This window comes from Elaeis guineensis, chromosome 13 (assembly GCF_000442705.2).
Source record: "Elaeis guineensis isolate ETL-2024a chromosome 13, EG11, whole genome shotgun sequence".
NCBI lineage: Eukaryota > Viridiplantae > Streptophyta > Magnoliopsida > Arecales > Arecaceae > Elaeis > Elaeis guineensis.
The window spans coordinates 1,559,693-1,582,396 of record NC_026005.2 but is presented as its reverse complement, the minus strand read 5'-3'; the positions used below and the strand labels follow the sequence as shown (position 1 = coordinate 1,582,396).

Below are 22,704 nucleotides of genomic sequence, written 5' to 3'. Positions count from 1 at the left end.
CTATGTCGATTAATAAAATTTGATTTCGATGATCACGAACGATTACGTAATGATCTAAAAGATAGAGACCACCGATGAATTCGTAAACTTACAACGATAATCTCGATGATATTTGTAGCACACTATCAAAATTTTATTTCAATTGGATATCATTATCATGATCAATTTAGCATGAAATTATTTCAGCCATTAAATAAAAAATAAATGATCAAAAGGCCAAACGACATTCGATTAAGATGACTTTTTAGATAAATGATCTTTGTTACTATTTTGATCATCTATACGATGATGATTATAAAATTTAAATTGTATATATATGAACCATTCATATTAAGCAGATTTAATAAAAGCACAAGTATAATTACTTAAAAACTTTAAGAATGAGAATCAAGAGACATATAATTTTGGATCGTTCATATATGTGTGGTTTGAATTTTGCAATCACCATCATATAAATAATTAAAGTAGTAGAAAAAATTATTTATCTAAAAAATTATCTTATTATCAGACGTCGTTTGATCTTTTGATCACTTATTTTTTATTTAACGGTCTAAATTATTTCATGCTAAATTGACCATGATAATGATGTTTGATTAAAGTAAAATTTTGATAGTATAATATAAATATCATCAAGATCATCGTTGTAAGTTTTTGGATCTATCGATGTTCTCTATCTATTAGATCATCATGCGGTCATTCGTGACTGTCGAAATCAAATTTTAATGATCGACATACCTAGAGCTATCGGATCAAGATAGTCTTTTATGACGATACTCTAACAATAATTATTTAGATAATGAACGGTGAAGATAGATTTTAAATTTTAAAATTATATCAAATTCAGAAAAAAAATAAGAAAAAAATTATATTCTGCCTCTATAGTGTAATTTTTAATCCACTATAGAAAAAATTATATTCTGCTTCTATAGAAAAAATTGAGACATTTAATCCACTATTATAACAGATTTATATAAGATATAGAGCAAATGAGGCATTTAACCTTTTGCCAAAGGAATGCTATAATCCAATTAGGAAGAGAGAAAAAGATACAAGATTGGCCAAAACAAAATTTTTATGTCCCCTTTAATTTTATAGTTCATTTATAATTAAGTTACATAGTTATATTCATAAGGATAAGATATGTCCTTACTTAAGCTTGGTCAGATTCATCCTCTCAATTTGAATATGGCTCATGTAGAGGTGTCTTGCATTTATATTAGCACCGGCCCATAAAGTTAATTGAGGCATTTCCATCTTGTTGGGCGAAGTTAGCACTATCCGATTTTAGTAATATCTCTATGTATTATCTACAAGAGATTTGAATCAAACTAACCATAATATTTGAAGTGGTTTAATTTGGGTTTGAGCCCATGTCTCATATAAAAATTGATTATATTTTTTTGATCCATCTGATTAATGCTTATTCTCATGTCCACCACTTATTTTTGAAAAAAAATTTGTGCTATTTCCCATCCTTTGAAAAAAAGTGGTCTACATATTGTATGCACAAGATGTAACTGGATCGTGCCAAATCTCAGGATGGATAATAGGCTACGTTAACCATTGTATTTTACCGATTCTCGATTGCATACTATTTGGCATTAATAGGGTCACGATGTTGTATTAGGACACTATGATTATCAAATTAATTTCAACTTCAATAAAAATTAAAAATACGTAAAGAGTAGTGAGTCGGATCAAATCCACAAAGAAGACAGTATTTTGATTTGAAATTTTTAATTTTATAAAAAAAATAAAATTTAAAAAAAATAATTTAAGTCAAAAAATAAAAATTAAAAGTATAAGAAATAAATTGGATATTAAGATCTACTATTTAGATCCTAGCTTCTATTTACAATAAAAATAAATAATAAAAATTTAAAGTGTATAAAATAAATTGGTACTAAGATTTACTAACTAGATCTTAGCATCTACTTGCAATAAAAATAAAAAAAATAAAAATATAAAAAAATAAATTTTATATTAATTAAAATTAAAAATTAATTATAAAAAAATTTAATAAAATAATAAAATAAAATAAAACTGTAACAAAGATCTGAAGTTGATCAGCACAGTCTCATCGAAAAGATGGTTGACGATCTCTTCTTCTTCTTTCGTACTCTATAGAGCGAACTGATTTTTTTCCTTCTCCTTAGATCCTTAAACCTCTCTAATTTTTTTCTTATTTTTCTATTGATTTTCTCTACGCTTTTCTCTTATTTCCAGACCCCCTATTTATAGGTGAATTTTTTACCTTTTTCTGATAGCAAAAGAAGTCCTAAAATCTTTAGAAATCATATTATATCCGTATTTATTAATTCTAGCCGTTAGATCTTCATTGGACCACCCAGATCAGATAAAAAATCAACGTTTAAGTCCTCTTAATCAGAAACGATATCAGTCGTTGGATCGTGCTTCGAATGGAATTTGGGCATTGATCAATGTATTTGATTTTCTATTCACAGTCAGGATGAACACCAACTATCAGATCGGACTCCAGATTGATTTTCAATCATCAGATCGTGCAAAGAAATCTTTCATCTGATTAGTTCTCAGTCGGTAACGAATACAGACCATTCGGTCGCGTTCGGGATTAATCTTCACCATCCGATCATGTGAAAATGCTTCCGTCCGTCATAGACCACATCGTGCATCGCATACTGTTTCCATAGACTATGCCCTTGAATCTGTGGATCGAGCGGCCAGTCCACCGTGCATCGAAGACTATTTTAAATATATTTTGGGGTATTTTGGTTTGATTTTTGCTTCGATTTTGTGTTTGAAAAATAAAAAAAAATATACGTTAAATTACTCATTAATTATTCATTATTTTGATGTTTAAATTACTTAATTAATTTGGCATCTATTTTTCATAAATATATTTTATTTTTATTTTTTTTAAAATTTATTTATTTTTATAAAAAAATCTAAATATGACTGACCTTTTTTGCGAACCATTTCCTGATACCTCATGGCTGCTGCCCTCGGATTTCCCTCTTCTTAACCAGTTTAACAGATTGCACATAAAATATCCTCAGAGTTTTGGAAATATGTTGAAGAGAAAGGCTATCAGTGATGAAGTAAATGGTGCATTGAATTCGAACATGTCACTACCACCTTATGTGTATGTACATCTAAGCCATGATTTTGATGACTTCGATAAGCTTTTCTTCTGTGAAAATGATCAACAAGTCCTTCAAAACATCCCTTGGCTGCTCCTAAGATCAAATCAGTACTTTGTGCCATCCCTCTTTCTAATCCCAGCATATGAAGAAGAACAATTGGTCGGTTATTCCCTGAGAAAGATACTGTTTTCCATCATTTGGGACGTTATCTTTTTCACCCTACAAACACAGTGTGGGGTTTAATTACCAGGTCTTACCAGTCCTATCTAGCCAAGGCTGATGAACGAGTGGGCATGCAGATCAGAGTCTTCAATACAACAAAAAGTCCATTTAAGTATTTAGATGTGGTCCTTAAATGTGCTCTAGAGGAAAAGCTTCTGCCTGATATCAGTCTCAATGGACCTGTGGTTTCAAGTAGTACTGGTGCCAAGTCAAAAGTTGTGCTCATAACTTCTTTGGATTCTACGTACTTTGAGAAGGTGAGGAGCATGTATTGGGAGCATCCAACTGCCACTGGTGAGATCATTAGCGTCTATCAGCCAAGCCATGAAGGAGTGGAGCAGACAGGGAAGGAGATGCATGAGATGAAAGCATGGGCAGAGATCTATCTCTTGAGCTTGACTGATGTGTTGATCACATCAACCTGGTCTACATTTGGGTACGTGGCTCAAGGTCTTGGTGGTTTAAAGCCATGGATCGCATTGATGCCAGGTAATCCTTCTTGTCGTCGAGCCATGTCAATGGAACCTTGTTTCCATTTCGCCCCCTCTTACAATTGCAAAGCAAAGACAAGCACTGATCTAGGGGCTATAGTCCCGCATGTGAGGCATTGTGAAGACATGGTTGGAGGTCTTAAGCTGGTTGATCCGGTCCACCACTAGCTATGGAATATATATATATATATATATATATATATATATATATCTTGCTTTGAAATAGGATGGTTCAACCCCCCTAGGGAACCATGGTTATTTTAAATTATGGATCAATTGGCATGGCAACATGAAAGACATGTTATCATGTGATATGTCGGAAAATTATGAATGTAATTCATTAAGGTGGCCATTTTCCTGTGGTGTCATATGTTGAAATGGATGAATTTCTAAATTAAATGGAGAAGCAAGAAAAATAGTTATTTTTTGATAGTACTATTTCCATCCTTTTTGAATTGAGCTCGGAGGATGAGTGGTTAAAGGAGATCCACGATCTGCAAGGATGGAGGTGAGACTAGAGAGAATGGAGGCAACGTTGCGAGTAAGGAGACGAGGCTGTAAGAATGGAGGAGGGCTGCCAAGGATAGAGCCGAGGCACGTGGAAGAAGGCATGAGGATGGAGGTGCCACAGGCATGGAGGCACTAGTGCACAGATGGAGGATGCCTGTCACAGAGAGTCTGCCTTCTTCTCTCTTTTCTTCATCGAGAGATCAGGCCTATGAGTAGTGCTACACATGGGTTGGGTCAGACTAAGTCATGATTGAGCTTGATTAGATATAGCTTTTTAATGTTGAATCCAAATCCAACTCACTAGAAAATCAAGCTAGCCAGATCTGATTAGATCCAAGTCTAAAATTTTAGATCAAATGGGTCATTTGGATTTGGTCAGGGTCATGTATAACCCAGCTCTAACTTCAAAAATTAGGGCATGGGTTGAGTTCATGTCCAAAAAGATACTAGGCCACCATTTAGCATGAGTGATTGGGGCTAAGAGCTTTTCATAATGGTTGATCTATGGTACCAAGCAAAATTCTTTGTACACCACTTGCAATGTAGAAAATCCGATGTGGAGTATACTGCCTCATCCGATTGGACCACGTAGCCACCGCTTTTCTACGTGCATTTAATATCCATAATTCTACTTTTTCATTTGAAATTTTGAATGACAAAAATATCCATTTTCTTTAGAAAAAATTATGATATCTTATGTTAAAATTATGACTTCCTAGATATGATGTCATAATTTTTCACAAGATGTCATAATTTTGGTAGGATATTGTCGTCATTGATTTTTCAATAATGAAAATACCATTTTCTCTTTATGACATCCTATAAAAAAATTATGGTATCTGATGCAAGAAGTCATAATTTCAATGTAAAATATCATAATATCGGTATAAAATGTCATAATTTTTGCAGAAAGGAATGAGTATTTTCATCATTCAAAATTTCAAATGAAAAAGTAGAACTACTGGTATGAAATGTGTATTGAAAAAATGATGGCTACGTAGTCCAATCAGATGAGGCGGTATGCTCCACGTCAAATTTTATAGACCACAGGTGGTGTGCAAAGAATTTCTTGTAAGAGAAATGATTGTGGAAGCATATATTTACTCAAATATCCTAAAGTACATGCACAACTCAAAAAGAAAATGCTCAAGGACCAAGCATTTGAGGGGACTGAACAAACCCTTTGAGGCCACTTGCAACCGTATATCCAGCAGAAGAGAAGATATCAATGGTTGAACAAAATTTTCCACAATTACTCAACAGTCATGAGGTAGCGAAGAGATCCGATGACCGACCATCTGAATTTATCCGTGGAATGTACAGAAGATCCATTCCTTGTTACACCGACACTTCGGAAACAAGCCAAAATTTCCATCTTCAATGGTGGTGGACCAACCGCTGGTGGGATCTTCCATTAGACAACTAACACCGACTCCACCAACCTGCTGATCATCTGAAAATGATCTACACACTATATGGCCTTATTGTGTTGTTAAAATCATCACATATGTGGTCCTTCATGAAGCCTCCCGCTTCCCCAACTCCATGCTGCATGCATCACAGCCATCATGCTCTAGCGAACAAAATTGCACGAACAGGAAGTTGGGGATCAGCTAGCCATTTCTTACAAGCTTTACATAACGTAAACATAAGAACCATCGGAAAAGTACTCGACTATATAAAACCACTATGAGGCTACTAATTGTGATGGCCCAGCCCGAATAAAAATCTCAGCCCATGTAACAAAGCCCAAAAAAAAAAAAAAAAATAAAAAAACAGGGGAGAAGACTCCCGAAGTCGGAGTCGGAGACGAGCTCCCTCCGGCCCTATTTAAGGAGGAGATCCCTCCTCTCTTCCTTCCACCGAAGATTCTAAGCCCGATCGGCAGCAATCGCCAGAAAATCCACCGCGGAAGACTGTTTCTGTACCATCCAATTTCTCGTCGGAAAAGCTTCGCCGGCGACGGAGGTAAGCCTCCTCCCCTTCCTCTTTTCTTCTCCTTCCTTCCCGTGCCGATATGTACGCTCGCCGGTGACCAGAGTCGTCGGATTTTGTTGCGGAAGAACCTTTCTTTTTTGCCATTTTTTTCGATACCGGTGGTCACCGCCGACCACCGGTTTGGTCCCCCTCTTGCCGTCGGATCGCCCTCCTTCGGCCGCCGACCATCCCCATGCCGACTGCATAGTCGGTCGGCCAACCAATGAGGGGATTAAAGATCTCCTGTTTCGGCCCAAAAGAAACCCACGGGAAAAGAAGAAGAAAAGAAGAAGAAGGAAAAGAAAAGAAAAAGAAAAGAAAAAGAAGGACAAGAAAAGAAAAAGAAAAGAAAAAGGAAAAAAAAAGGGGAAAAAGAAGAAGAAAAATAATATAATAATAATATAATAATAATAATAGGATTTTCTCTCCTCTCTTTCGTGAAGAAAAAGAAAAAAAAAAAAGAAAGAAAGAAAAGAAGAGAAAAGAAAAAAAAATTATTAAATTAATTAATAAATAATGATATAAATAATAAAATATGAGAAAGAGAGATTCTCTCTCTTTCCTCTCTCTCTTCAGCCTGAACTAGTATTTTCTCTCTCTAGAATTGAACTTTCTCTCTCTAAAATCCTCCCTCTAGATTATTTCTCTCTCCTAAGATTTCTAGAATTTTGAGAAGAATGATGATGAATTTAAATAATCCTCATGATGGATTTTTGATCTGTGATCGTCGGACGGTACACCGATATCTACTTTGATCAGATCAGGTATTTTTAGATTTTATTTCTCATGATTTTATTAAATTATCCACATGATAATTTTAACATGATTTGATCTGATCGATCGGATTTGTTGAATCATATTGTTTGAAGAATTCAAGATGAATTTTCTCTCTCTAAAATTTTCTCTCTCTAAAATTTTTCTCTCTAAAATATTCTCTCTCTTGATTGATTCTCTCTCTAAAAAGGTTAGTGAATGAAGAAATTTCTTTTAATAATTCTGATCTGATTCTAATAAAGAACCCTGATTCATGGTTGTCGGGTAGTGTACTGGTACTTACCTTGATCAGATCCGATATTTATCAATTTAATTATCCATGATCCCAATTTAATCATGATTTGATCATGTTGATTTCACTACTCGAGATATTGGACTAATCATAATGTTGGATTGTGTCACCTGATCAATTTGAATTGTACCTCATGAATTCTCTCTCCTCTGATTTTCTCTCTCTATTTGATTTTATGAAATCGATGAAGAAATCTCGGTCCTATCACTTGTTATCCGATTTGATCTGATAGTCAAACTTTGGATCGTTTAGGTCCTAATTAGATTTTGATTAGATAAAATTAGATAATCGGACCCAATCTAAACCGTTGAAATATGGTATTCGTATTCTTTCTAATTATTGAAATTGATTCTGTATAGGATTGTGGATATTTGATTATGGGATATCGCGATATAATCTACGAACAAAATTTTTAGAAGAAAATTTATAGAATTATGTGGATTTATTGGAATGCGTTCGAGGTAAGTAATGTTTCATTTTTTCTAGATTTATCGATAAATTATAATATATTTTTCTGATATAGTTTGTGAAACGATGTATGAATTGGATGAATGGTATTTTGTTATGAAAATATCTTATTTGAAATGTTATGATGAAGCATGATTGAACATATTGATTCCATGATGTATTATATTGATTGATTTCGATACTACATGTTTATATGTTTTATTATCGAAATTAGAATATGAAATATAATTTATGAAGAATTATGATATAAGAAATATGATGAATTGACAACCTGACTATGTAAAGGACCCTGCCAATGGGGGCATATACGTTGGCAATTGATTGTCCTGAGGGTTTATGTCGCCAGCGAGACCAACGACATGTCGCCAGAGAGACCAGCGACAAACCGCCAGCGAGACCAGCGGTTCCAAAGGATATGGCTGCCAGATGATTCGCAGCCTACCGTAAGCAGATACGCGGTATTATGACCCTGCCATAGAAAAAATATGGTCATAGCTCATGGTTGACGAAAAGAATTTAAGAATGAAAGAAATTGAAATCTGGAAAGAAACTTGAATTTTCGAAAAGAAAATGAAATTGGCATGAATTATGTTGCATAATTGAAATTGATTTCGAATTGATGAATTATATATGCTTATTTTCTATAAATAATTATTTACTTAAATGCCTGATGAAATCTGTTGAAAAGTGATCATTGCTTACTGGGCTGTCTAGCTCATTACCTCCTATTTTACTGTTTTTACAGATGTTGAGGAATTAAGATGATACAAGATATGAATGGAAGAGTGATCAGAAGCAGAATCTCCATACTTTTAATTTAGGTTGAAAGTCTTATTGAATTTGATGCAAAGCCTTTGAATTGTTGTTGAATTTATTGAGATATTAAAAAAAAATTTAGATTGTTATATTTTGAATTTAAATTATTGTCTAATTATTCCGCTGTTGTTTTAGAATAGCTTGATAAGATGCCTTGCATGCTTATGGAAAAAAATTTCTATGAGTATGCGGCGGTTGCCATGACCCTCGATTTACAATTTCGGATCGGAGGCGTGACACTAATAGAACTATTTAAAAAAAATATATATATATAATTAAAAATTTATTTCAGGAGATAATTTATACTAATTATCCATGAACAAAAAATTTATGTTTTGCCTCACAAGGCTCAAGCCGATTTGTGTCTTCAGCAATTAGGACGAACACTAGATCTCTTCCGTGTCACACCTAGACCTGCCCAAACTCCAGGCCACCCATCCGGCCCATGTACCCAAGCTTGGCCCCTTTAAAATGAGCTTGAGCTATGATTTTCAGCCCAGCAGATCGGACTGGGCTTAGAAATCGAGGCCAGATTTTTAAACAGACCAAGCTCGGATTTATGTTGACCCAGTCTGGATCCGTATTTAATTCCAAAACCTGTTCCAAAAGTCACCCTGTCCGTAACTCTATAACCATAAGTACTCTTCGATCCCTATATCTCTTTTTCCTAAGAATCCTGATTCTTTCGATCCTAATCCCTGATTTGTAGCTCCAACCATCCTATCCCCATCCCCAATTCTCGACTGTTCGACACCAGCGCACCATTCATAAGGCCATGACCTTCACCTCTACAAATCCTGCCACTATCTCCCCACCTCCACCGATAGCTTGAAGCTTTGGGTCTTCTACTACCACAGAGGCCGACTCCTACACTTGATTTAACTGCTGCCTCCACTTCACTATCAAGCTCCATGCCATCATCATCTCTCTTGACTACCACCTCACGTCCGAGCATTGCCTCCCCTCTTTTTCTGCACACTCGGCTCTTCCTGATCAGGCTAGGACTTTTCCTCCCTACTGTCATGCCTCTTCCTCATGCCTCCACACCTCTTTGCACCCCTGTGCCTCCCCACCTCTTCTTCTTCCCACTTCCTCTTCGCCTCTCTAGCCCTGACATCCTCCCCACCTCCCCACCGTCTCTCAGCCAGTGATGTCGACTCGAAGCCCGATATATAGTAGGCTCGGGTTTGAAAAGAAGGCCCGAAGGTCAGGCCTAGGCTTGAAAAATTGCTGACTTTCTTTGAGTTGAGCCTGATCCAAATCCAGCCCAGCCCACCGGATAAGTAGATCTACTCACACCATGGCATATTGAGTAGGCTAAAAAATATGACCCTACTAAGATGATGAATTTTGCAAAAAAATTTAGAATTGCTTTTGCTGGTGCTTATCATATGTTGCAGCGTATTGTTTTTTATTTTATCCTTTGCCCAATCAAAAAATTATTTTCTTACACCATGTGAAGACGATATGTAAAAATATTTTATTACTTTTACCATGGTATTGGTTAACCTATAATTAATAAACTTAGGTTATTTGTAGTACATAAAATTATTGAATTTTTAGGAGTAGCATGACTAGTTGCCGGAACCCTTGTCATTCAAATCCTTATTTTATTGACATACAAAAATTTTTCATTTTTCAAAACACTTGAATATTTTGATATAAAAATAATATTTTTATAATTCTTGTCACCATGGCAAGTTGGAGGTGGGAATTGCATTCATCCATTTGGAACAGAGACTACGTAACTCTCTGTCTCGTTATCCCCTTTTTTTCTGTTTTACATGTTATAATTTTATGGCTATTTTGGTGCTTCAATAATCAAAGTTCCTTAGATTTTAGGTTCTCTTAACCATGGCATCTAGAGATCTTGAAAGGAAAAATGTTTTAAGATGGTTTTAAGAAGTTCAATTGGATCATGGTTTATCATATTAATAATTTTTTATTTATTGAATAATTATCAACTTAGGAAAAAGTTATCTTAGAGTCCCCCCATAGGGGAAAAGAATATTTTAGAAAGCCGTTAACACTGGACTCTTCTTAATTATTTTTAAAAAAAAAATAAAAAAAATAGAAAAATCTATGTTCCTTTATAATTAATTTTCACTATACTTGTAATACTAAAAATTTATTTAAAAATATCTAAAATTATTTTAGAAAAATACAATAACAAAAAGGCATCCATTTACGGTCCCCATATAGAAATTATTTTTTAAAAAATATATGAAAAAAATAATTTTTTATTATTCTTAACACCATGGCAAGTTGGAGGTGCAGCAATTGTGTTTACCTAATTAGAATGGATCATGATTTATCATGTCAATATTTTTTATTTATTGAATAATTATCAACTTAGGAAAAAGTTATCTTAGAGTTCTCCAATAAAGAAAAAAAAAATTTTAGAAAGCCATTAACAACAGACTCTTCTTAATTATTTTTCAAAAAAAATACAAAAAAAAATTAGAAAACTCTATGTTCCTTTATAATTAATTTTCACTATACTTGTAATGTTAAAAATTTATTTAGAAATATCTAAAATTATTTTAGAAAAATACAATACCTCAAAGGCATCCATTTATAGTCCCTATGTAGAAATTATTTTAAAAAATATTTGTAAAAATAATTTTTTATTATTCTTAATATCATGGCAAGTTGGAGGTGCAGCAATTGTGTTCACCCAATTAGAATAGAGACTACTCCATCTCTTTTTTTCTATTTTTTCTTTTTACAAATTATAATTTCATGATAATTTTAGTGTTTTAATCAAAGTTCTTTATATTTTAGGTTCTCTTAATCATGGCACTCTGGAGATCTAGAAATGAAAAATGTTGTTTATTAAATAATTATCAACTTAGGAGAAAAATTATTTCATAGCTCCCACGTAGAGGAAAAAAATATTTTAGAAAGCCGTTAGAAATATTACTATGCACTAGACTCTAATTATTTTTGAAAGAAATATACAAAAAATTTATTTAAAGAAGCTCTACATTTGTTTATCATTATTTTGTATTATAATTGTAAGATTAGAAATATATTCAGAAATACCTAAATCTAGCAAAGTATAATAATAGAAAAGCATCCATTTATGGTCCCCTGTAGAAATTATTTTAGAAAAAGGTTATTCTTCCTAGAAATTATTTTAGAAAAACCCAAAAAATTTAAAAATTTTAGGAAATATATTAAGCCATCCATTTAGAGTCCTCACAATAATAGAAATACCTCCATGGATTATTCTTAATTATTTTGACTCTTCTTAATTAATTTAGGAGGAAAAATTATTTTAGGAAATCTACTATTGATTTTTTTAGAGAATATTTTTCTTCATTTAAAAATTTCTTGATTACCAAAGTCCTTGACTCTCTACAAGAGGTAATCCGGATGGCCTATGTAAGAGTATAAATGCTCCTAAGTAAGGTAGGATAGACTGCTTGATATTATGATTATTGGAATGTCAATCTTCTTTAATGGTGGCATGATGATAGATACACGACTTTTTCATCAGGCATCAAGAGAATCATTGGTGTAGGCTTTCACTTTGTTTGTCTAAATAGGGGTGACTGATCTAATGGCTAGACTATGGAAGATATACATATATGCCATCGATATTGGATTAATCAGAAATAGGATGATCAAAGAATGATGATGAACATAATATCAGCATAATGCTTTGATCTTTATAGATTTTCACGATCATCGCATCACCTATTTGAAAGAATAAAGATATGATATGATAGAGCATAGCTGAGGCTATGATCAAAGTATTCTACTACTACTCCCATGGATAAATTAAAGTCCTACTAGGAAACTAAGAGCAAAAAAATTAAGGATAATTAAAGATAAATGTAAACTTATTTCACTACATGAGGCTTTTTATGTGGATTACAATCTATTATTTATACACTTAACAAAAACAATATTACAATTGCTGAACTCTTGTAGCCATCCATGTTGGCTCATCACAATCTTCAATGGCTCTGGAAGTTCTCCATCATAATTCCAAGTTCCTCATGTACCGCATCACCACAAGCCAAATCGCATCCAAGATAAAGCTAAATCCTTCAACCTATGCATGTACACACCATGGTCGAGTCCCGCTCTTTTGGCCCATATTTCTATCTCTATCTTGTTTAGACTATCATGGCTAAATCCTGCAAGGTCTAGCAGGATCCCTTAATCAGTCTTGCTCTTTCGGCCCATGTTACGTGATTCTTATCTTTCTAATCCCTTAACCTCTTTTATACAATGTTTACTTATGACTGCCATCCAAGTTGTTAAGATAGGGTATAAATAATGACCCTCCTTCTTTTTAGGTCCTTTTGATATTGTAATATTCATATTCACCATTTATTTGTATGCCTCAACTTTATGGTTTGTATCAGGTAAAGTAACTTGATAGGAGTTTCTATAATAGCTTGGTCAAAATTAGTTTGCCTTTGAACAATTTCTTCCCTTTTCTTGCTTAACCAAACTGAATGATTGTACACAAGTTAGTATGCTTCATCACATTCTAATACCCTGGCAATTGTTTTGATATATCTTAGGAACAAAAGTTGGTAACTTGAAATCTATAACTTTATATCAGCGTCAATTATTCTTCAGTGGAAGTCATGAATATAACCATTTATTATCATTGCAGCACGTTTTTCAAAATATATTTATCTGGTATAATATTGATATCTATTGTATCAAGAGAGTTAATTGCATGGCTATAAATACATTTGTGTTAAATTTTTGCATGCACAAGAAATAGGCTGATACAAAGGATTAACAAATACTTTATATTTTTTTATCCTTTCCATATATTATGATCATATATTCATGAATTGGGATATTATCATCTCGATGGATGATGTAGGCTAATATAAACTCCTCATATACTTCTTTTTGGATATTTTTAAAATATTATACTTATGTGGACCTCCATATCCTATTAGCATTTGATTTTTTAAACTTTGGTAACTTATTTTTGGAGTCCGATTAGTTACACTCGAGTAGATTTCCACTCAAATTTTATCGAATCTAAATTGAACGAGCCATTAAATATAATTTATTATCTCTAGATTATTTATATATACAAAATTATATGATTTGGAGACACCTAACTTATGCATCATATAGATCAAAAATAGATAATCTAAATAATATTAAATTATATATATTTTTGATCATTCGATGCATATGCTAGAAGTCTTCAAATCACATAGTTTTTGATATATAAGTAATTTAGAGATACTATATTATATCCAACGATTCGGATTATTGATATGGGATCTCTATTATCCAATGTAGATCTGATCATATTTGGATGAAGATCTACTTGAGTATAACCAAATCCATCTCTCTCTACGCTAAAAAAGAGGCTCTGCTTGTACAGATTTCTTCATTCTTGATGTAGCCCATATTAGTAATATTGTTATTAGTTATGTATTCTGCTCGTCATGCGGATTATTAATTTTTATTATATTTTTATCATTATAATTTTACTTAAAAATGAAAATACAACTAGAAGAAACTGGTAAACTGTATTATATGTCTAAGATGCAATAATATTAAAATTTTTGTATAACGAAAAAAACACCGTAACATTAATATCCATATTTTGTTGTGGCTTTGTTACATTTTATTCAATTTGCGTCAGGTATTCTACTATATCCGTTTTATATTTAATTTAAAAATAAGAAGAAAATAGAGGGGAAAAGGGATTACAGTCGGTGCATTGTGGAGGCATATGCTATTTATTTAATAATATCACGGACACGCTGCATTGAAAACAATTGGCTAAAATACGAAAGCAACCCTTCTCCCTCGTATTTTTACTTCAATCGGATCCCAGGCCGCTTTTGTGCGCATTCATTTCCGTCAGGAGATGCCAGATGAAATCGATGCCCGGATCCTGTGAAGAGGACAGGTGATGGACATGAAGCGGATCCGGAGGCATCAGTCGTCTCCAGCCGGCCCCTCCGATCTGGAGAGCAATGGGGCTTCTCGGCACGGGGCGGAGAAGAGACCGGCCTCCCGTTTCCTCCGGCCCGTAATGATCCTGCTTGCCTGCTTGATGCTCCTGTTGGTCGCCTCCGGCGCCTTCCGGAGCTTGTCGCTGGATCGACTTCGCCGAGTCGGTGGAGTTCAAGGAATGGGAGAATTTGAAGTAATAGCAAGACAAGGTACTGGTCCCCACTCTTTCTTCTTCTTCTGCAAATTTAGTATGTTTCTTTTGTGATTTTGACCATAATATTTGCTATTTTAGTTAGATTAGTTTGCCGGTTATGGCTTTTCTTTTTTTGCGAATGCTGTCGCTTTCATGCTAAGATATATTCTTGTTTTCTTTTCTCTCTAAAATTTAGTGGATCTGTTAAGAAAGAGAGAGAGAGAGAGAGAGAACATTAGAAAGTTGTGTTGCTTTTGCCCCTTTGTTTTCCAAATTGAAGCTCGTAGGTTTATGTAAGTTAGACAAAAGTTTAGTTTAAGAATTAGAGATTGGAGAGCTTCTCCAATAGTGACAATTGCTTCATCAGTACTTCGACCTGTATTGCGTCATGAAGTTTCTCCAGTTTGAATGCCGTCTCGGTGCGTTACTTTGTGTTCAAATGTGTATAGGATGATAGTATTGAAGTGGATTTTAGTACAAATCCTTCTTGCTAAAATTAAGAATGTATACCTTAGTGTGAATTTGTTCAGTTTAAAGATGCTGTACTGCATTAGATGTCACTCACTGACCAATCCCACAAAAAAAAAAAAAAAAAACAAAACCAAAAAAAAAAAAGAAGAAGTGGTGATATAAAATGTTGAATGCTTTGCTCAGGTATGAGAAAATTAAGCACCTACGAATGACAGACATTTACCAGCATTCTGAATGCTAAAGAACATGTTTTTATCATTCAACTACATTATAACCAGATATTGCAGCTGTATGGTCAACCCCTAATATGGACTGATCCAACTTTTCACCTGTATTTGCTAAGATGGAACTATTTGTCATATGATGGGTTTGCTATATATTTTCATAGGCAAGGGAAGAATTAGCCTTGCAAGTCTGCTCCAAAAGCTAGACCTTGGGTACCATCTAGACCAAGTCAGATTAATTCTCTAATATATTTGTGGTACGTGAACTTCATCATCATAACCATCTAGCCCTTTTCTAATTGTTTAATATTGGCTGTATGGATCCCAATTCACAATTTGGGTCTATTTCAAAGTTTTTGATATATATGTTATGACCAATTACCAACCTGGCATCAACCCAACACCTTTCTCATTCGGGCTTGGGACTGGCAAGGATGGTGTTAACATGGGCTATGTTAGTTAAACAAGGGAGTGAACTTCACTTGGAACCAAAAGGTAGATACATTTGCACTATGGAGCTAAAGGTTTTTCACATTTTCTGCATATAGATTAACATAAAAAAATTTTGAATTCTCATCTTCCATTGATTCATGAGAAATAAATCTTGCTTCTCATCTAAGAATTTGGCTATCTATATTATTTTAAGTAAAGTTTTAAATTCCATGAGATGAGGGTGTCCCAATTTCTCTATGGAATGAGACGTCATGTTGGCTGCCCTATCTTGGTAGCGGTTTCTCAATCGAATGAGACGTCATGTTGGCTGCCCTTCTTTTTCTTTCCTTTCTTTCGTTCTCTTTTGCCTTTCTTCTTTTCTTTTTCTTCTTCTTTCTTTTTCTTATGCCATCCTTTCTTTATTTTTTTTCTTTTTCTTTCTTTCTCTTTCATTCTTCTTTCTTTCCTTCCTTTCTTTCTTTTTTTTCTCTCTTTCTTTCTTTCTTTTCTTTTTCTTCTTCTTTTTTCCTTTCACTATTACCTTTTCTTCATATTTCCTTCATTTCTTTCTTTCCTCCTTCTCTTCTTGCATTGATGGGTTTCAAAGTCCTGACTCTATCCTAGTCATGTTTTCTCATGAGAATGGGACAGAACGGCCAAGATGCCCTCAATCCCATTGGAGCTTAAAACCTTGATTTTAGGAGTCTTTGTTGATTTCCTCCCATTTTCCCTGTGAAATTTCTTAGATTCATGCTTCCAAAGCTATCTCTCTTTGCCCAATGAAATAATGCTATCAGTACCATAGAGAAGGTCTTCAATATACGAGGTATCAATAGAAGGATAGGAAAATTTAGGATGCATCTCGCTGGATATTTTGATATCTGGGGGAATGCATGTTTGTTCCTTAGTGAAATAATTAATTAGTTATGGAGAATTGTCTCTATTATATATATTGATATGTTTTTGTCCAGATGTTCGGTCCAAGAGGCTTTTTCAGCTCTCATGTTGGAAATGACTTAATTCTCAATCAGTAGGACATTAGGAAGTCTTTCATTAGGAAGCCTTTGGCTGATTCATATGAAAAAATGAAAATTCAATTTCCTTTTTAATTTACTGGCATGCATTCTTTACAAATCATTTTACTTTGTCTCTTTCTATTGTGAGTCCCATTGTCGGTGATCCCTCACATGAGTGAGTAGCAATGATGGCTTCAGAAGTGCATGATGGTGACTGAGAGATGGACTGATCAAGGAAGGTCACTAGATTTCCCAACTTCTGAGTCTTTGAGATACCAGAAACCACCTTCTTAAGGGATCCCAATGTACTTGAAATCTTCACACTGCCGGATCCCTCACTTCCCTCTATCTTTCCTCTAACTGCCACCTTTCATTCAATGCTTCGATATCATATGGTAGGGATTCTGGGCATCCAAGGAAAAACCCCTTAATGACATCACTGATTCATCAATCTAAGCAAAATAGGTGGTTAAAAACATAGAACATATATTCTACCTTAATGTCCATTTATTATGTTTTCTTTTTATTTCGGTCGACTATCGGCTTTGAAACCGGTTTTCACTTCTGATTCTTGCTGACAATGCATTTCTGAAACAATGTAGGAGGCCAAAATGTTCTTGTGTAAGCCTGGGCTGCTTTCAGATGTCAAATTTTCACATTATTGTATAACCTAGTCATACTTCACAATTAGCCAGTTGTTGTCTGATGAGAAGATGATAGATGTTTGCTTTGCTTTGTGCTTTTGTATGCTTCAGTGTGTATCTGGCATGTGTGCATGTGGAAACTAGTTTTTCACTTCTGATTCTTGCTGACAGTATGTTTCTGAAAGAAGGTGGAGGATCAATTTTTATTTTCCTTTTTTTTTTTTTTTTTTGGTTTCTAAAAATAGGCTATGCTGTGTTTTTAGATGTATACACATAACACATCATTGTCAGACTTCATAATGAGCCATTCGTTATCTGATGAGCATGTGATTGACATGCACTTTTGCTCTGCATTCTTATATGCTTGTTACTCAATGTGTATCTTTTGTTGTGTTTGTGTGTGTGAGCCAGCTTTTGTTTGATGAGAAGATGATAGATGTTTGCTTGCTCTGTATTTCTGTATGCTTGTCTCTCATATGTTATCCTTTGTTGTGTGTGTGTGTGTGTGTGTGTGTGTTTGCTGTCTGACAAGAAGATGATAGATTTTCACTTTGCTCTGCAGTTCTGTATGTTTGCTACTCATTGTATATTCTTTGTTGTGTATGTATGTGTATTTGTTGTCTGAGCATTTGCATCTGTATTTATGTGTGATTGCTGATGAGAAGATGAACAGAAGTGCAGAATCCTTATTTTTTGGTAAAATGGATCCATAATTTATGAACAGGATTCCAAAGAATTAGTGTTTTCTTTTACCTTTTAGTACCACCAACCAGCTAGATACTAAAGCAAATTCATGAATTATAAAATATAATTAAGAAATAACAGAGACATAGTTATGAGTTTTAGATGGCCTTGACTTATAAATAAAAATGTTTGTTGTATGGGTTCAGTAAGACACTTTTTGGCATGAGTCAACTCATGATTATCATTTAATTTGTTGTACTCGATTTCATATCTTACCTCAAGTTTCTCTTACATATGCATGAGAACAACTAAACGTAATTCTGTGTATGAATGTGAAGTTGCTTCTAAAAGATATGCATTGCATGTATCACTAGGAATGCAAATGTAATATAGAGTTAGAAGAATATAAAATCTCAGAATTTAACAACAGTATACTGACATCCACGAAAAATAGTTTCACGGATACATGTCTTGCACACTGATGACACCAATAGCGAAATACATTTAGATATTGTATTTAAAGCCTATGAGGTGGTATTCTTTTGGTGGGTACTTCTTGCCCAGCACAATTCAATTTTCACAGCCATCTCTATTTGTTTTCCTGGAGATAGGATTGTTGTTCTTTCAAATATTAGTCAATATTTTGATCTTGAAGTGCCTTACCTTTCTAGATTCTTATCGCAGTAGTACCTGCCAAGCAAGTAATAACTAATCACTACTTTTGGTAGCCTCCACCAAGTCAAATCCAGTTCTCCTGCATATGTCCTCCCCACAGACTGCTCTCATTGCTCCTTCACTCCTTTTTTTTTTGCCTTTATTGATATTTATTTCTCCAAATTAAATTTGAATTGTAGAAGTCTTAGATCCTTTTGCTGGGCTGCCATGTCTCTATGTATGCAGATCTGCAACTCTGCACCTTCTTGCACAAACATGCATATTTGGAGCACATATACTTGATTTTCCTCAAATGTACCTGCCCACATATGTAATTGTAGCTAGAAGTATTGAAGCATATTGAGATAATTACTTGTATTAATTTATAGCTTGTCTAGATTCTTGGTTGCATGCTTTATGCTATTTTTTCTTGACTATGTGTGCTCATCCCCCTTATGAGTGGAACTGGCTGAGAAAGAAATGCCACCAGGGTGAAACTTGTGAGAAAGGGGTTTTGTGGGGGGTTTTGGTTGGGGTGGAGGGGGATCATGGAACCCAGTGGCCTTTTCTGACTTGTTTTTGCTACCCCCCCACCCCAATCCCTTCCACTCACTTCAGACTGCCTCCTTCCTATATGAGTCCTGTCAGATGGATAGGAGGTCAGGCATCCAAACTGTCCCCAAATTTGTTCAAGTTGTTACTTGCTAATCATCTGATAGTCCCACTGTCTTCTTGTTCTTCTATGAATTCTGAATTCTCTTTTAACTACTCAATTGCTGTTACCTAAAAGGCCTTTTGGTTTTTGTTAGTTCTGTATAAAAGATGTCTCCATGTTCAATTAGCTTAAGTGCCTTTGAATGTGTGCAATTATTAGGTTCAGAAAATGGATCCTCTGCATCCTCGAGCATACGAAAGGACAAACTTCTTGGTGGCCTGCTGGCTGCTGGATTTGATGAAGAATCCTGTCTAAGTAGGTATCAGGCTGTACTGTACCGTAAAGAATCACCTCACTTACCTTCTCCATATTTGTTGGAAAGGCTGCGAAAGCATGAAGTTCTTCAAAGAAAGTGTGGCCCAAACACTGAATTGTACAACAAAGCTGTGGAACAGTTGAAGTCTGGTCAGAGCATTGAGACTGCAGAATGCAATTATGTGGTGTGGATATCATATAGCGGGTTAGGGAACAGAGTACTAACTCTTGCTTCAGCATTTCTTTATGCTCTCCTTACGAACAGGGTCTTACTTATTGACAGAGGTGCTGATATGGCTGACCTCTTTTGTGAACCATTTCCTGAAAGCTCTTGGCTTCTACCCTTGGATTTTCCTGTTAACCAGTTTAACAGCTTTGATATTAAAGCTCCTCAGAGTTATGGAAACATGCTGGAAAAGAAGGTCATCAGTAATAGCGTTGATGGAGGTTCAACGGGATCATTACCTGCTTATGTTTATCTCCACCTTGACCATGATTATGGTGACTTTGATAAGCTTTTCTTCTGTGAAGATGACCAACGAGTCCTTCAAAAGATCCCTTGGCTGGTGTTGAAATCAGATAACTACTTTGTGCCATCCCTCTTTCTGATTCCAACATATGAAGAAGAACTTCATCAGCTCTTTCCTGAGAAAGACACTGTTTTCCATCATTTGGGACGTTATCTTTTCCATCCCACAAACACTGTATGGGGTTTGATTACCAGGTATTACCAATCTTATCTAGCTAAAGCGGAAGAAAAGGTGGGTATCCAGGTCAGAGTCTTTGATACAGGTCCCGGTCCATTTCAGCATGTGCTAGATCAGATTCTTGGATGTTCTCTAAAGGAAAAGCTATTGCCTGATATCAGTGCCGCCCACGAGTCTGTAGTTTCATCTCCAACTGTAAGATCAAAAGCAGTTCTTATGACTTCTTTGAACTCTGGATACTACGAAAAAATCAGAAACATGTACTGGGAGCACCCGACTGTCACGGGCGAAATTATCAGTGTCTATCAACCAAGCCATGAAGAATACCAGCAAACTGGAAAGCAAATGCACAACATGAAAGCATGGGCGGAGATGTATCTCTTGAGTTTGAGTGATGTGTTGGTGACAAGTGCCTGGTCGACATTTGGGTATGTGGCTCAAGGCCTTGGTGGTCTAAAGCCATGGATTATGTTCAAGCCTGAAAACGAGACAGCACCTGACCCTCCCTGCCGCAGAGTCATGTCAATGGAGCCTTGTTTTCATGCCCCTCCCTTTTACGACTGCAAAGCGAAGAGAGGTGTTGATACAGGGGCCCTAGTCCCACATGTGAAACATTGTGAAGACATGAGCTGGGGCCTCAAGCTGGTGGATCAGGATGAATGGTAGCTGTGGCGTATCTACTACTTGCATTCAGGTAGGACAGGTCATCCTTGTACACGAGGATCTGGCAAGTTATTATCGATCTTGTACTGCGATGTTTCTGGCTCATGTTGGTCTTAGATTAGGGCTAGTTCAAATGGCATATCTTGGATAATGTGAGCAATATTTGATTAAAGAAAGAAGCTCAGCCATTTTGTTGTACTAGTAATGTTGGGTGATTATTACATTTGGTGTTAATTCCTGGGAACAATTTATGAACACTTTATAGTCCACCAATTTAGTTTAATGATTCAGAGTCCTTTTTTCTGTTCCAGAAATTTTAAGTTTCCAGAATTAACATTGTTTGGCATATGGAGTAATTATACATTACTTGAGATTTTATTAGTCCTTTAGCCGCATTCATATCGTGCTTTTCCTGATGCTTTTCAAGTAAATTTTGCACAGAAAGAATAGCAAAATCTCTAGTTTGAAACATATTGAGTCAGGCCTTCTGTTTTAGGTACCCGTGGAGTGTATGTTGAGCTTGTCCGGGGTTCCTGGATCCCCTACTACTGTTGAGTTGCTTCCTTGTATCACTATGGTAGGCGGTACCCAGTTGGTCCTTGTACAGATACTCTACTCTATGAAACCACCTTACCAATTAGAAACAAAAAAAGAAAGGAAAAAAAAAAAAGAGACATTGAGTCAGGTCCGTGTACAAAGTATGTGTTTTTTGTTAATTACTGTCTCCAATTCGCAGGGTCAGAAGCTATCCATGTCCTGAAAACCAGGTATGGAGAATCATTACTGCCTCAAGATAGGACATAAGATAAAAACTGTTGAAAATTTCCTGTGGTGTTGCAGGTAAAGCACTGAATAGTTAAAAAGTGTACCCTTAAAAGGGTACTGATCAATTATGGACCTATCTGGGTGGCCTATTAGTACCGGTAAGAAAATAAAGGACCTGGACGGGGCTACATAAGGTGCTCATGATAGAGTTTTCATTCTGTCTCCTCAGGGTAATACTCGGGTCGCGGAAAAGAAAAAATTCTTGTCACATTTGTACCATATCACCGACACACTGTGAATCCAAATAAATCCTTAATGAATTTGAGCAAAGAGGGAAGCTATTCTTTAGAAAGAACTAATCATTTTTGACAAGTTTCTTGTATATTCTGGTAATCCCTCGCTTTTATCATCACATAAGTCTCCATAACCGATTCAAATCGAGACTGCTAACTACTCTAAACTTTCAGTTGCTAAAGTTGGAATCCCTCTTGATGGCAAGAAACTTTGCTACTAAACTGTCTTTTCATCAAAAAAAAAAAAAAAAAGCTTTCTGTCCCTTCCTTGATTAAAAAATCTTGTTTCTGGGCGCCACCTTGTCGAACAAGATTATGTTGTGATATTTTTTCCTTCGATGTGCAGGATCATGTGACA

General features: G+C 35.1%; 1 protein-coding gene and 1 pseudogene across 1 annotated transcript; both read left to right on the top strand.

Moving 5' to 3' along the window:
• Window positions 1-4,015, top strand: part of LOC140853302 (galactoside 2-alpha-L-fucosyltransferase-like) — a 42,576-nt pseudogene extending 38,561 nt beyond the window's left edge.
• Window positions 4,016-14,394: 10,379 nt separating this feature from the next.
• On the top strand, window positions 14,395-21,497 carry LOC105060888 (galactoside 2-alpha-L-fucosyltransferase). The gene is made up of 2 exons (XM_010944744.4): window positions 14,395-14,839; window positions 19,823-21,497. The coding sequence occupies exons 1-2, from the start codon at window positions 14,587-14,589 to the stop codon at window positions 21,289-21,291; spliced, it is 1,722 nt and encodes a 573-aa protein (XP_010943046.1). The 5' UTR covers window positions 14,395-14,586; the 3' UTR covers window positions 21,292-21,497.
• Window positions 21,498-22,704: the final 1,207 nt, after the last annotated feature.

What these genes read in the sequence shown, in the direction of transcription:
- LOC105060888 (XM_010944744.4), top strand. Translation starts at nt 14,587, where the DNA reads ATGGACATGAAGCGGATCCGGAGGCATCAGTCGTCTCCAGCCGGCCCC. An exon ending in TGAAGTAATAGCAAGACAAG is followed by an intron (nt 14,840 to 19,822) that starts GTACTGGTCCCC and finishes TGCAATTATTAG; the next exon opens with GTTCAGAAAATGGATCCTCT.